At 44.3% G+C, this 12,957-nt stretch overlaps 2 protein-coding genes across 2 annotated transcripts in view; both read right to left on the bottom strand.

Annotated features, from left to right (window-relative positions):
* LOC140197410 (uncharacterized) overlaps nt 1-12,957 on the bottom strand; it is a 305,553-nt gene that overhangs the window by 225,027 nt on the left and 67,569 nt on the right. The window lies entirely within an intron of this gene.
* The window catches only part of ankrd29 (ankyrin repeat domain 29), a 37,630-nt gene continuing 25,188 nt past the window's right edge, over nt 516-12,957 (bottom strand). The window contains exons 7-10 of the mRNA XM_072263589.1: nt 7,979-8,077; nt 6,591-6,686; nt 4,636-4,734; nt 516-2,274 (exon numbers count right to left, since the gene is read on the bottom strand). Coding sequence (XP_072119690.1) covers nt 2,191-2,274; nt 4,636-4,734; nt 6,591-6,686; nt 7,979-8,077 — 378 coding nt within the window. The 3' untranslated portion in view covers nt 516-2,190. The remainder of the gene's footprint in view (nt 2,275-4,635; nt 4,735-6,590; nt 6,687-7,978; nt 8,078-12,957) is intronic.

Genomic DNA, 12,957 nt, shown 5'->3' on the forward strand with positions numbered 1-12,957 from the left:
CATGATAATCAAAGACAGATCATACATCTGAAGAAAATACTTTTTTTACTATTCGAGGATGGCTTGTCTGACTTTAATAGAAACTGCTCAGTGGCACCCCCCTTCAAGTGGCTCCCAGGGCACGTGTCATACCTGCCATACCTTAGATACGCCACTGCAGATGAGATCTCTTGTAAGCTCCTGGGAACACATTTCCTGTCTACTAAATCTCTCCACATAGAGTAAATCTGCTATTTCTGGAACCAGTGTGGAATTGGAAAGGAAATTTGTTTATTATTGTTACATGTACTGAGATACAATGAAAAGCTTGTCTCACATAACGTTCGTACTGATCATTTCATTACACAGTGCATTGAGGTAGAACAAGGTAAAACAATAACAGACTGTAGAATAAAATGTAACTACAGATAAAACAGTGCAGGTAAACAATAAGGCGCAAGATCACAAGAAGGCAGATTCTGATGTCAGGATTTCATCTTATTGTAGGAGACTGTTCAGTAGTCTTATCAGCTTGTATTCATTCATATGCTGACAACCCGCCCTCCCCAAACTCCCCACCATCCTCCCTATGGTGGCATCAACTCCATGCCATATGTGTTACAGAGAGACACACGAGGGGGCAGACACTGGGAGCTGGAGCAGCATGCAATCTGCTGGAGCAACTCGGCAGGTTGGGGGGTGGGGGTAACAGGATCTGTCGACCCTGCAGGACTTCAGCCCAAACATCAAAAAAATCCTTCCCTCTTCCCCCACAGTTGCTGTTTGGATGGCGGAGTTTCTCCAGCAGTTTGTTGCTGTTAGAGACACAGGGCCCAGGATTACTTGGGTTTCCATCCTCTTGGGCATTAGCTCTGCTCTCCAAATATATTTTATCCTGGCATAGCAGCACTAAGTGATTTTTACCCTGACTTTGAGAAAGATTCTGACTGGTTGCACCTAGGTAGGTACGGAGGCTCCAATTTGCTGGATCACAAGAGACTGCGGCGGGTTGTAGACTCAGGCAGTTCCATCAGGGATACATCAAGGCCATCTGCAAAAAGCAGTGCCTCAGGAAGGCAAATAAGGACCCTTACCATCCAGGTCATGCCCTCTTCTCATCAGGGAGGAGGTAGGGGAGCCTGAAGGCCTGCACTCAATGATTTAGGAACAGCTTCTTCCCCTCCACCGTCAGATTTCTGAACAATTCATGAACACTACCTCACTGTTCCTCTTTTCAACTACTTATTTATTGTAGCTTATGATAATTAAAAAGTCAGCATATTTTAGTGATAATAAACCTGTTTCTGATTTTGGTTCTGATTTTGACATACCATAAGGCCTCATAGTGAGAAGGTACTTTAATTATGGACATTCTTAAGCCAAAAAAAAAAAGACATTCTGTGATATTCAAGAAATTTCCATTCATAAATACCGGTAAAATTTGAGATATAGTTTAATTAAGCACAGTGCAATGGAAAGGTTATCATTTGGTTCTGTAAATTGATCCATCTCTACATATTTTTGATGAGTAATGTTAATAAAATCTTACGACTAAACCAAAGATCATAGAACTTCAAGTGCACTGAAGAAGTCATTCAGCTCATTGAGTTCATGCCAGATCCTTGCAGTGAAAGCCTGGCCTTCCTATTGTCCCTTTTCCAGCAGACCTGCAGGTTATTTACCTGTCCAGTTTCCTCTGGACACCTGACTGACCCCGCACCCACTCCCTTCCCTTACAGGCAGTGGGTTAAAGAACATCACTTCAAAATGCTTCCTTTTTATTTTTCCCCCAAAACCTAAACCAGCCAGTGCCAGAATAATACTTCAACACTGTAATTTATTCATTTGTTTTGGTATCAGTAGTTATATTTATGGCAGAAAGAGACAATGAGGAAATATCTGCATTTGTCATTAATACCAAAACCACAAATATATTCTCTTTTCTCAAGAACTTGTCATCACCAGTAAATAGGCAATCCTTCCTTTCAGCTTTTAATGAATTAAAAGGCTCTGGAAATGTTAAAGTTACCCAAAATTATTTTAAATTAAATTATAAAAACAAAGGATGCACAACAAACCCAGTTATGGCTTGTTAATTTGTTTCATGCCACAGCTATAGAATCACTCATCATAACTCTCCCCAGTCCAAAGCAAAGCTCTTTCAGCTCTCACTGCACGCCGAAGTGTTTTGTCAGGGTTACTTCCTCATCATCAACTCTCTCCACTTTGCTGTCTTGACTGAAGGCATCGGATCAGCCGGTTGTCCCTCGTGAGATCTGCAGGCAACTCTTTCTCCTGAAACACAGCATCAATCTCAATTACCATTATATTTCAGTGGGGCTGATCTACCAGTGTAGGGCCCAGTTGCTGGAGGGGGATTTCTCAAAAAATATCAGCATGGACGAGTTATGGAGAATGGTTGAGCATGCTGGGACTTCTTTAAATTTGAGCTCAGCAGATTGATGCATGATCTTACAGACGTGTATTAAGAGCATGAGGGGCATAGATTGCATGAACAGAAAATCATGAAGGGCAGAAATAGATCTTGAAGGCTATGGGCCAAATACAGGCAGATGTGACTAGTTCACTGGGCAACACTGTGAGTTGGGCCGAAGGGCCTGTTTTCATACTGTAAGACTCTATGAATGCACACAGTCTTTCCCCCAGGGAAGGGGAATCAGGATCTAGTGGGCATAGAGTTAAGGTGATGGGGAGAGATTTAGTAGGAACCCAAGGGGCAATTTTTCACCTAGAGGATGTCAGTACATGGAATGAGCTGCCAGAGGAAGTTGTTGAGGCAGGTACATTTACAACACTTAAAGTGTACTTGGAAGTACATGGATTGGAAAGGTTTAGTTGGAAAATGGGACTAACCGATGGGAATCTTGGTTGCCATGGACCAAATAGACCATTGGGGCCTGTTTCTGTTCTGTAGGACTACATAAAAACAAAGCAGTCTATGCCAGTTTTTGTCGCTGAGCTCTGATTGTACTTACCCTTTCTGCAAACAAAACAATTTAGCCTACAACCCCTACAGTATTGTCAACAAATGGGACCAGGGACACACATTGGTTGGCGTGGGTGAGTTGGGCTGGGGGGGGGCCTGCTTCTAAGTTGTATATACGTAGAGCAGCACTGCGGGTTAACCTGCCTCTCACTTCCCCAACCCTTTGCTCGGCTCTTGTCAAATCAATTAATATCACACATTCAGTGAGGCCGACACCAGCCAGCAACCAACAATGAGCAGGGTCATAGGAGACAAAAGATATATTTATTTAGCCTAAATATCAAGTGAAAGTTTAACATTAAAAAGTAAACTACTGCAGATGCTGCAATTCTGAAATGAGAAAATGCTGTAAACATCTGCATTAGTACCTGCTTTTCTCTCTCTACAGATGCTGCCAGCCTCGTGGAATTTTCAGCATTTTGTCCTTGAGTTGTGGTTTCACCTGGATCTCACTGCTTTAACAGGTTCCCTTCTCTATCTTCTCTAACTATCCATATTCATTTACTGACAAAACGGTTCTATAAACATCATTTCAACAACCCTGACATCACCAGATATTCCCCTTGCTCTGTCAATCCCTCTCCCACAACATATAATTTACATTCTCAATTCTGACAAAAGGCCTTCAACTTAAACCATCAACTCTGTTTCTCTCGCCACAGATGCTGCTTGACCCACTGAGTTTTCCAGTGTTTTCTGTTTTTATTACTTTTGTGTGGATACAAGCTTCTACCTAGCAGTAATAAAGCTCTGGAACAGACCTCTTATACGATGAAGGTGAAAGCTTCATCTCCCAATCTACATCGTCATGGCTCCTGCACCTTAATGTCTGCATACTCTGCACTCTCTCTGTAGCTTCCTCCATTGCCCTTCTCACTGCCTTTGTAAAGTCACCAACATAATCAAAAACTCCACCCACCCCAGACAGTCCTTCTCCCCCATTCCATTGGGTAGAGGGTACAAAAGCCTGAAGGCATGTCCCACCAAGCTCACGGAGAGCATCTGTCCCACTGTTATAAATTGTTAAATTGGTTTACATTGTCAATTGTACCAAGGTACTGTGCTGTGTATGTTCTATGTTCTATGTGTAAGGTACAGTGAAAAGTTTATCTTCCATACTTTACAGATAGATCAATGCAGTGCACAGTGCAGAGGCAATGCAAGGCAAAACAATAACAGAATGCAGACAAGACTATGGTATAGCAGAATGGACTCTTGGCCTCTCAATCTACCTCATCATGGCCATTGTACCTTATTGTTTACCAGCACTGGACTTTCTCTGTAACTGTTTTCATTCTGCATTCTGTTATTGGTTTTCCTTTTACTACCTTGATGAAATTGATGGCATGTAAAACAAAGTTTTTCACTGTACCTTGGCACGTGAGACAGTAATAAACCAATTCCAATCTTTTTATTTCCTTCCCACCTCCAGCTTTGGCAATTTTCATCTTGGGAACCATCCCACAAACGGCAGGGTTGCTTCATAACCACCCATGGCAGTTGACTCAACACCGTGGATAAACTTGCCCCACTCACAGCAACCTCAGTCATGTGGTCAACATCCAGGAAAGTGATGGTGCACTGTGAATTTCTACTCCATGCTCAATACAAAAGCCCGGAAACAGAAAGCAAAGGGAAAGATCTCTCACCGTGTTCCTTAGGCTTGGATCTGCTCCAGATTCAACAAGTAGGGTCACAGTCCTTGCACTCCCTCCCAACACCGCAGCATGGAGGGCCGTCATCCCATTCTGTTAGTGCAAACAAGGAGTGATTCATCGTCCCTCTGCCAATGAACATACACAACCCAATGCCCATCCCTGTGCACGATCTAACTGCCCTTCTTTTTTTGGGATATCTCCAATGGTACAAAGGTACAATAGCATCAGAACGACTGTCGACACTTACAAGCTGTCCCCAGCACATCCTCAGGATGTGTTGGTTGTTAACACAAATGATGCATTTCACTGTGCCTGTGATAAATAAATATATGAATTTGAATATAACTCAGAAGTTTTCACCCTGCAGAAGCAGTAAGAAGCAATCCAGGGATGAAGGAAATTATCGTAAAAAAGAAATAACTGAAATAAAAAAAAGTCCAATGACCAGATAATCAAAACAGCAACGATGGAATGAGGTTATGGGAAGGTGCTCTTTCAGGTTTATTTTAAGCTTTGAGAGCTACGCATTCTCTGCACTTTAACAGCTACTAGTTTATAATTGCCCCTTTGGGCTTAAATGTTGGGGTGGGTTCTTCAATCCCCCCTGAGAATGCATGGACTCATCTAGAGGATGAGAAACAATAGAAACTAGATCTCCTTTGGGTTGTCATGTTTCAGAAGCCTGGCCTCACAAACTCCAGACATCACATTGATGCTGTTCCTTGTCCACACTCCAGGACAGTGCTGATCTAAAATGACCTTTCTGAACATTGGGAGTTGAGTCAGTTACCGAACCTGTGATCTAGAGAAGACAAGGTTGAGTGAGTGTGTGTGTGTGTGTGTGTGTGCGCGCGCGCCCTTAACTCCTGGTGGAGTCGTTGGGACGCCGTCAGGGCAAGCTTTGGGTATGCTCATCGTACGGCGTGTCTTGGGCATCTGAAACCTGGCGGAGCCCATCCCTCTCCAGGTTTTTTTTTAACGAGGTTGAGTTGTTAGCTCGACACTCAATCCAGGCACGGATGGAGAGCGTGCAAGGGAGACAGCCAGATTAGAACTCGGAACCCCTCGCCCCGAAGTCCAGCGCCGATGCCCCTACGCCACCGGACGGCCGAAGGTTGAGTCCCACCTTCTATTAAAGAAAACATGGCCATGAGTTGTTGAAGCAACTGGTGTTTTGGCAGGTGAAGGAGAACAGCTCCTACAGGCTACATGATTCCAATTCCATCTCAGTAGACTTAAGTACCCCTCTGGAGTGCATTCAAATACCAGCACACTGCTCCAACTTGTAGAAGCTATCTGCTCTGATAGAACAGCTGACACCATGACCACTCCTGGTATTTTGCACTAAAATTGACTTTGCTTTTTGCTTTGCCTTGTTTTAAGTGTGCTCTTTCTTGTAAATATTGCATATAATTTATGTTTTTCTTGTACTAATCTGATGCTGTGTGCCGGCTGTAAGCTTTTCATTGCACCTGTGCCTCTGACAATAAACTCAACTTTTTGAACCTACATAAGATGCTGGAGTAGGGAAGGCCCCTTGGCTGGAAATGTTAATTCTGCCTCCCTCTCCACAGATGGTGCCCAAGCTGCTGTGAGTTTCCAGTTTTAAACTTATAGCATCAATATATGTTTAAAGTTCATTTTTACGGCAGGGATATGGACCATGTGCAGGCAGAAGGATTAGTTAGTTAGGCATCAGTAGCTTTATTAGTTCAGCAGAAGGTGGGTTAAAGGGGCCTTTTCCTGTGCTGTCCAGTTCTAGGTTTTAACTGCACTATAAGATCATGGAATTGATCGTGGTTTTGGAAAAGAGCTAGACTGAGTGAGAGAATATCTGGATTAAAAACTAAATGGTGATTACTGATAACTAAATGCTTATCCTTATATGTACCAGATAGTACTGTTTCTGAAGTAAACCCTTCTGAAAAAAGCAATTGAGATTTTACCTTTAGAACTCCCAGAGAGGGAGAAAATGTTAATAACTCCCGAACGACTTCTGTAAACCCTTTGTATGCAGCTTTGAATAATGGTGTGGAGCCATCCTTAGAGAGAATAACAATTATAAGCAAGGAATTCCCATTTGTTAACACAGGTATCATTTACTATTAGAAACATTCATGTCCGAGCATTGCTGTTGAACTAACAGTTCAAGTTCAACGCAAAAAGCTGGAGGGTCACAGTGGGTCATGGAGAGTAACGGACTTTGCCAGTCTGTCGGAAGTCGATTTGGCCTTTAGAAGCAATGTTTGCAGCTTCTGCCACTAATATATAGAGGCTACAGCATGCACCACCTACAAATGCACCGCATTTACTCACCTAGCCCACTCCAACAGCCCCTCCCAAACTCTGCAGAGACATTCCCACCTGCAGAATCCCCTCCAGGTGTCGCACCATCTTTCAACGTCATGGATTTGAGCCCCAGAACTCGCTCCCTAACACTGGGGACTCTCTTCACCAGAAGGACATTGAGCTTTAGAAATAGAACTCCAACCTGAAGTATTAACCCACCTCATCCTCTTTCCACAGATGCTGCCTGACCTGTTGAATGTTTCCAATATTTTCTGTTTTCAATTGCAAATATTCCTATTTATTAGTCATAGAGTTTTTGAGCGAAAATGTTTAGATACAGGCCATTCGGCCCAAGTCTATGGCAACCATGGTGCCCTCTCAGCTAGTCACAGTTTCTTATTTTCGATCCATATCTCTCTGAGCCCCACCCCTCCATGTACCAGTCCAAGGGTTTCTTAAATTATATTGTTGTACTTGTCCCAATCACTTCCTCTGGCAGCTCGATCAATATACTCACCACCCTTGGGGTGAAAAAGTTGCCTCTCAAGTCCCTTTTAAATCTTTTCCTTCTCACCTTAAATTTGTGTCCCCTAGCTTTGGACTCCCCTACCCTGGGAAAAAGACAGTTACCATTCACCTTATCTTTGCCCCTCATGATTTTAGATGCTTCTATAATGCCACCCCTCATGTGTCTTACACTGTAAGTAATAAAGCCCTAGCTTGGCCAACCTCTCCCCATAATCAAGTCCTGTAGATTTGTAAATCTTCTCTGCATCCTTTCTAGTTTAATCACATCTTTCCTATAACAGAGTGACTATAACTCCACAAAGTGCTCCAAATATGGCTTCACTAATGAGTTATACAACTGCAATCTGACATCCCAACTCTTACTGTCGATGCCCGGACTGGCATACAAACTGCAGTGTGTGACTCCACGCCCTAGATGTATGCCAGCCCTCTCACGTTCCTGGGTCAATGTTCCTTCACCAAGTTGTTCGAACCAGAGGCCGAAGAGAGTTGCTCCTTTTGCAAAGTGACGTCTGACCTGGCGAGGAGTATCCGAACTCGCTCCATGTTGGAGTAGCAGCTTCACGATATCGATGTACCCCATCTGCGTCGCAATCCACAGCGGCGTGGTTAGATCCTGAGCAGACAAGGAGGAAGTGTTAGAATGAAAGGACTCAAGAAGGGCAGAGGCAGCTTCCACTCTGGTGCACTTGCCCATGCTTCTCTGACAGCGCCTCTCAAACCCATCACCCCTCCCACCACGGGTGATAAAGGGAGCACCCCCACCAGCAGGTTCCCCTCTCAGTCACACAACACACCAGCACGAAAATAAACTGCCAGCCATTCACTGTCATTGGGTCTGTATCCTGGAAGTACCCTCACCAGCAGCACAGTGGAACACTTTCACCAGAAAGAGAGCAGTGGCTTGGGGATGCAGTTCACCCGCATTTTCTCAGTGGGCACGAAGGCCTGGCAACGAATAAAGTAAAGGAGATCTAAAGCTGATAAAGTGGTTAAGAAGCTGTATAGTGTGCTTGGCCTTCATCAGTCAGGGGATTGGGCTGAGTTGATCTGTGAGGTAATGTTGCAGCTCTATAAAACCACTGCTTAGACCACGCTTGGAGTATTCTGTTCAGTTCTTGCCGCATCATTATAGGAAGGATTTGGAAGCTTTAGAGCGGGTGCAGAGGAGATTTACAAGACTGCTGCTTGGATTAGAGAGCATGTCTTAAGAGGAAAAACAGAGCAAGTGAGGGCTTTTACTTTGGAGGATGAGAGGTGACTTTATAGAGGCGTATAAGATTTTCAAAGGCATAGATAGAGTGAACAGCCAGCACCTTTTCCCCAAGGGTGACAGTGGCTAATACCAGAAGAGATCCACCTAAAGTGAGTGGAGGAAAGTTTAGCGGAAATGTCGAAGGTAGGTCTTTGTTTTACACAGAGAGTGGTGGGTGTCTGGACTGATGGTATTATAGTATTTTTAATGTATTGCACCATACTGCTGCTGCAAAACAACAAATTTCAGGAGAGGAAGTAGAGGCTGATAACATTTAAAAGGTTCTCAGATAGGCACATGGATGTAAGAAAAATGGTGCATTCCGGGCTATGTAGGGGGGAGGTGTTAGATTGATCACAGAGTAGGTTTATGTACATAGGTCAGCACAACATCATGGGCCTGAAGCACCTTCAATAACTCCAAAAGACTGAAGTTGGGTAAAATACTGAAAGGCTTTTATTCGCTGTACAATACGACCTCCATGTTGAGTGTCTGCCCCCGGACTGAGGGGGAGGGGCAAGGTGGAATCACCTTTATTCAGGGATCTGTGGGAGGAGCCACCGGGGCAGTCAGCAGAGGGGCGTGTCCAGACAATTAACCCAGTTACAACATATATATGGTTTACCACAGGGCCAAAGGGCCTGTACTGTTCTAAAAACTGGTCAAGGATGTTTTCAATCAGGTGAGGGCTGGAGGGCTCCAGATTGTGATGTCCAGTCAGCTGTGGGCTTGTTACTTATGAAGGGGCAAATGAAAGCAACAGGGCATGGGGCGTCAGAATTGGGGGATATCTTGGAGGACATGGAGCTGGATTTAGCATGCTGGTTAAGGTAGGAGCAATGCTGTAGAGGTGGTGGAAAATAAGGACGAGCCTTAAACAAGAAATACAGCTGGTGTGGTAGCCAGTGGTAGTTAGCAGATGTTGAGTGATGGCTGAATGGATGTGGATGGGAGGCTGGCTGGACAGGCCTGAAATGGTCAAGCACAGAAACCAGGACATTTGGGCCTTCAGACCTGCTCTCCCGTTCAAACAGATCCTCTCTCTCACTGCGATGTTCCTGCTCTCTCCTCGTACCAAGGGATGCCATTGTATCTGAAAATGGATCTAGAAATACAGCAGTACAGCAAAGGAACAGGCCCTTCAATGCACAATGTTTGTGCTGAACATGCATAGAATCATACATTACTACAGCCCTTTGGCCCATCTGGTCCTTGCTGAGCCGACACAAAATTAAACTATAATCCCTTCTGCCTGCATAGGATCCATACTCTTCCATTCCCTGTATATTCACGTGTCTGTCTGACAGCTTTTTAAACATCTCTATTGTATCTCCCTCCATTACTACCCCTGGCAGCCCATTCAAGGTACCCACCATGCTCTGTGGAAAATAAAATCTTGCTCACCACATCTCCTTCAAACTTTCCTCCTCACAATATCCAAGATCTACTGACTTAAATATATTAACTGATTCCCCTTATGATTGAGAATTTCACAGGTTCACCATCCTGAGTGAAGAGATGCCTCCTCATCTTTGTCCAACATAGAGTCACAGAACAATAGAGCTTAGATACAGGCCTTTTGACCCTACTAGTCCATGCAGACAACCTAGTTGCTCCTGATGTCCCATATCCCTTTAAGCCCTGCCCCTCCATGTACCTATCCAAGTGCTTCTCAAATGTGACTGTTGTCAGCTCGTTCCTTACATTCACCACCGAGTGAAAAAATTGCCCCTCATGTCCCTTTTAAATCATTCCCCTCTCACCCTGAACCTAGTGTGAACTCCCCTATCTGTTAACGTCCACCTTTTCTATGCCTCTCTTAACTTTTAAGCACTTCTATAATGTTGCGCCTCATTCTTCAGTACTCCAAGGAATAATGACCAAGCCTGGCCAAACACTCCCTATAATTCATGTCCTCTAGAGCCGGCAACATCCTCAGAAATCTCTTCTGCACTCTCTCCAGTTTATCCGCATCCTTCCTATAAGAGGGTGACATGTTTGTTTGCAATGTCGTGCCTTACCGCACATCCTGAGAACGTGACCCTGTTTATAGGTGCCTCGGCTGGGGAAACCTCTCCCCACATTCAGTCTGTCTAACCCTGACAAACCGTTGGAAGTTTCAGTGCGATCCCCATTCATTCTGATACACTGTGGTGAACACAGATCTGGTCAGTCTTATCTCTCCCATACAATTGCGGGGAGAGCATACAAACTCTTTACATACAACAGTGGGAACTGAATCCCGATTACTACAATTCCACAACACTACCATGCTGCTCATACACTCCTAGTGCAGCCTCCCCAAAGACCACAGAAACCACCGGGACTCCCCTGCTCATATACAGAGACTCACTACAAGGCTGGCATACTACCTGTTGCTGGACATGCAGGTTTGCTTTCATCGCTTGGTGTATCGGGACACCCAACATCTGTACACAACACCTCCCAAGCTAAAACTGTTTGAAACAACATCTGGCTCTCTATCCTGTTGAAGTGATCATTTTACATTGACTCCCACATCTCACCTGCTCGCTCTGTTTGTCGAAGTCATCATAAATCCACTTTCCACCCTCTTCGCTGTTCAATCCCACCCAGTTCAGTCTTGTCACCAAACTCAGAAATAATACATCTATTTCCCTTCACCAAATCATTGTGAGTAACTGAGGCTCAATCTCTTATTGTGGGGTCCTGCCTGTCCAACCAGGAAAGGCCTGTTCTTTCCTACCCTCTCTTTTGGCTTTTCCTGTCAATCCCAGTACATGACTTACAGTTCCACGTGCTTTACTGGTATACACTAACCTCACATTGGGGACCCCACATCCACTCCACCTTCCTTATCTTGGAGTGGAAGCTTCAAAGGGATATGGGCCAAATGCTGGGAAATAGGATTAGCTTGGTGGGCACCATGGCCTATTTCCATAATGTATGACTCAATGACTATTTGCTGCACTACTGTAGCTACATCCTCAAAAACACTCCAGTGGTCTCCCTCACTGAGGACTCTCACTGTTTGGACATGCGCTCCTCTCGTTACTACCACTGACATGGGTACAGGAGCCTGAAGACCCACACTCAATGATTCAGGAACAGCTTCTGAAAAAGGGTTCATGGACCAATCTTGTTATTCCTCTTTTACACTATTTACGTTGGTAACCTGAAGTATTTTTTAATGTCTTGCACTGTACTGCTACTGCAAAACAAATTTTACAACATGCATCAGTGATAATAAATCTGATTCTGAAGCATGATTTCCCCTTGAGAGGTGCATGCTGACCTTGTCTGGCATTCTTCCTACTATTGACTTCATATGTATGGGCTGTAGTTCCTGGTTTCCATCTCCTTTTATGAAACCATAGGGCTGGCCCAAATTGCCACCTTGGTCTGTCTTTGTGTTCTTTCCACTAAAGCACTGAAGGAACTGTTCCACAATTTACAGAATTCTGGAGAATAATAACTACTTTAGTACAGGTAGATAAAGCCAAGGGGATTTACAGTTCTCAGTACCTTTAATTCCCTCAGCACAAGAAGAACTCACTGTTCCCACTGTTATGATCTATCGATGTACAGCTTGATAGGTCAACAGAACAGGTATGAACTTGTAACTTCGAGGCAGTATTCTATTCCACTTACTTTGCTTTGACTGACTTCAACTTCCCATTCTCATTCACCCATGGTAACCCTTTTGCCAGCCACCAGCTTTTGGAAAGGTTCAACAGCTACCGAACCCCGAAGGAGCGAAAAAAGACCTATGCCGAATCTGTGTCTTACAAATGGTGGCTCTTACTTCTAATAAATGACCATCCATTTGAGATTCTTCCAGAGGATAAAGGATTGTCTCCACATCAACCCTGTCAAGGCTCCTCAGGGGCTTTATGTTTCCAAGTCTCCTGCCCCTCTTCTAAAATCCAGCAGATTTAATAGGAGTGTTGGATTGGATAAACCCATTAAGGGGAAGAATCCTACAGCGGTGGGAGGTAGGAGAGACAGACTAATCCAGCGCCTGTTAAAGATCCAAGATGTCTGGCACAGATGGGTGAATGCCCTCAGCCTTTTCAAGAACTAGGGGGCATAGGGGTAAAGTGAGAGGGGAAAAATTACTAGGAACTTGAGGGGCAAATTTTTCACCCAGAGGGTGATCTATATATGAAATGATCTGCCAGAGGAGGTGGCTGAAGCCAGTACATTAACAACAGTTGAAAGGCACTTGGATAGGTACATAGACAGGGAAGATATAGAGGGAT

Source organism: Mobula birostris, chromosome 1 (genome assembly GCF_030028105.1).
Source record: "Mobula birostris isolate sMobBir1 chromosome 1, sMobBir1.hap1, whole genome shotgun sequence".
NCBI classification, from domain to species: Eukaryota; Metazoa; Chordata; class Chondrichthyes; order Myliobatiformes; family Myliobatidae; genus Mobula; species Mobula birostris.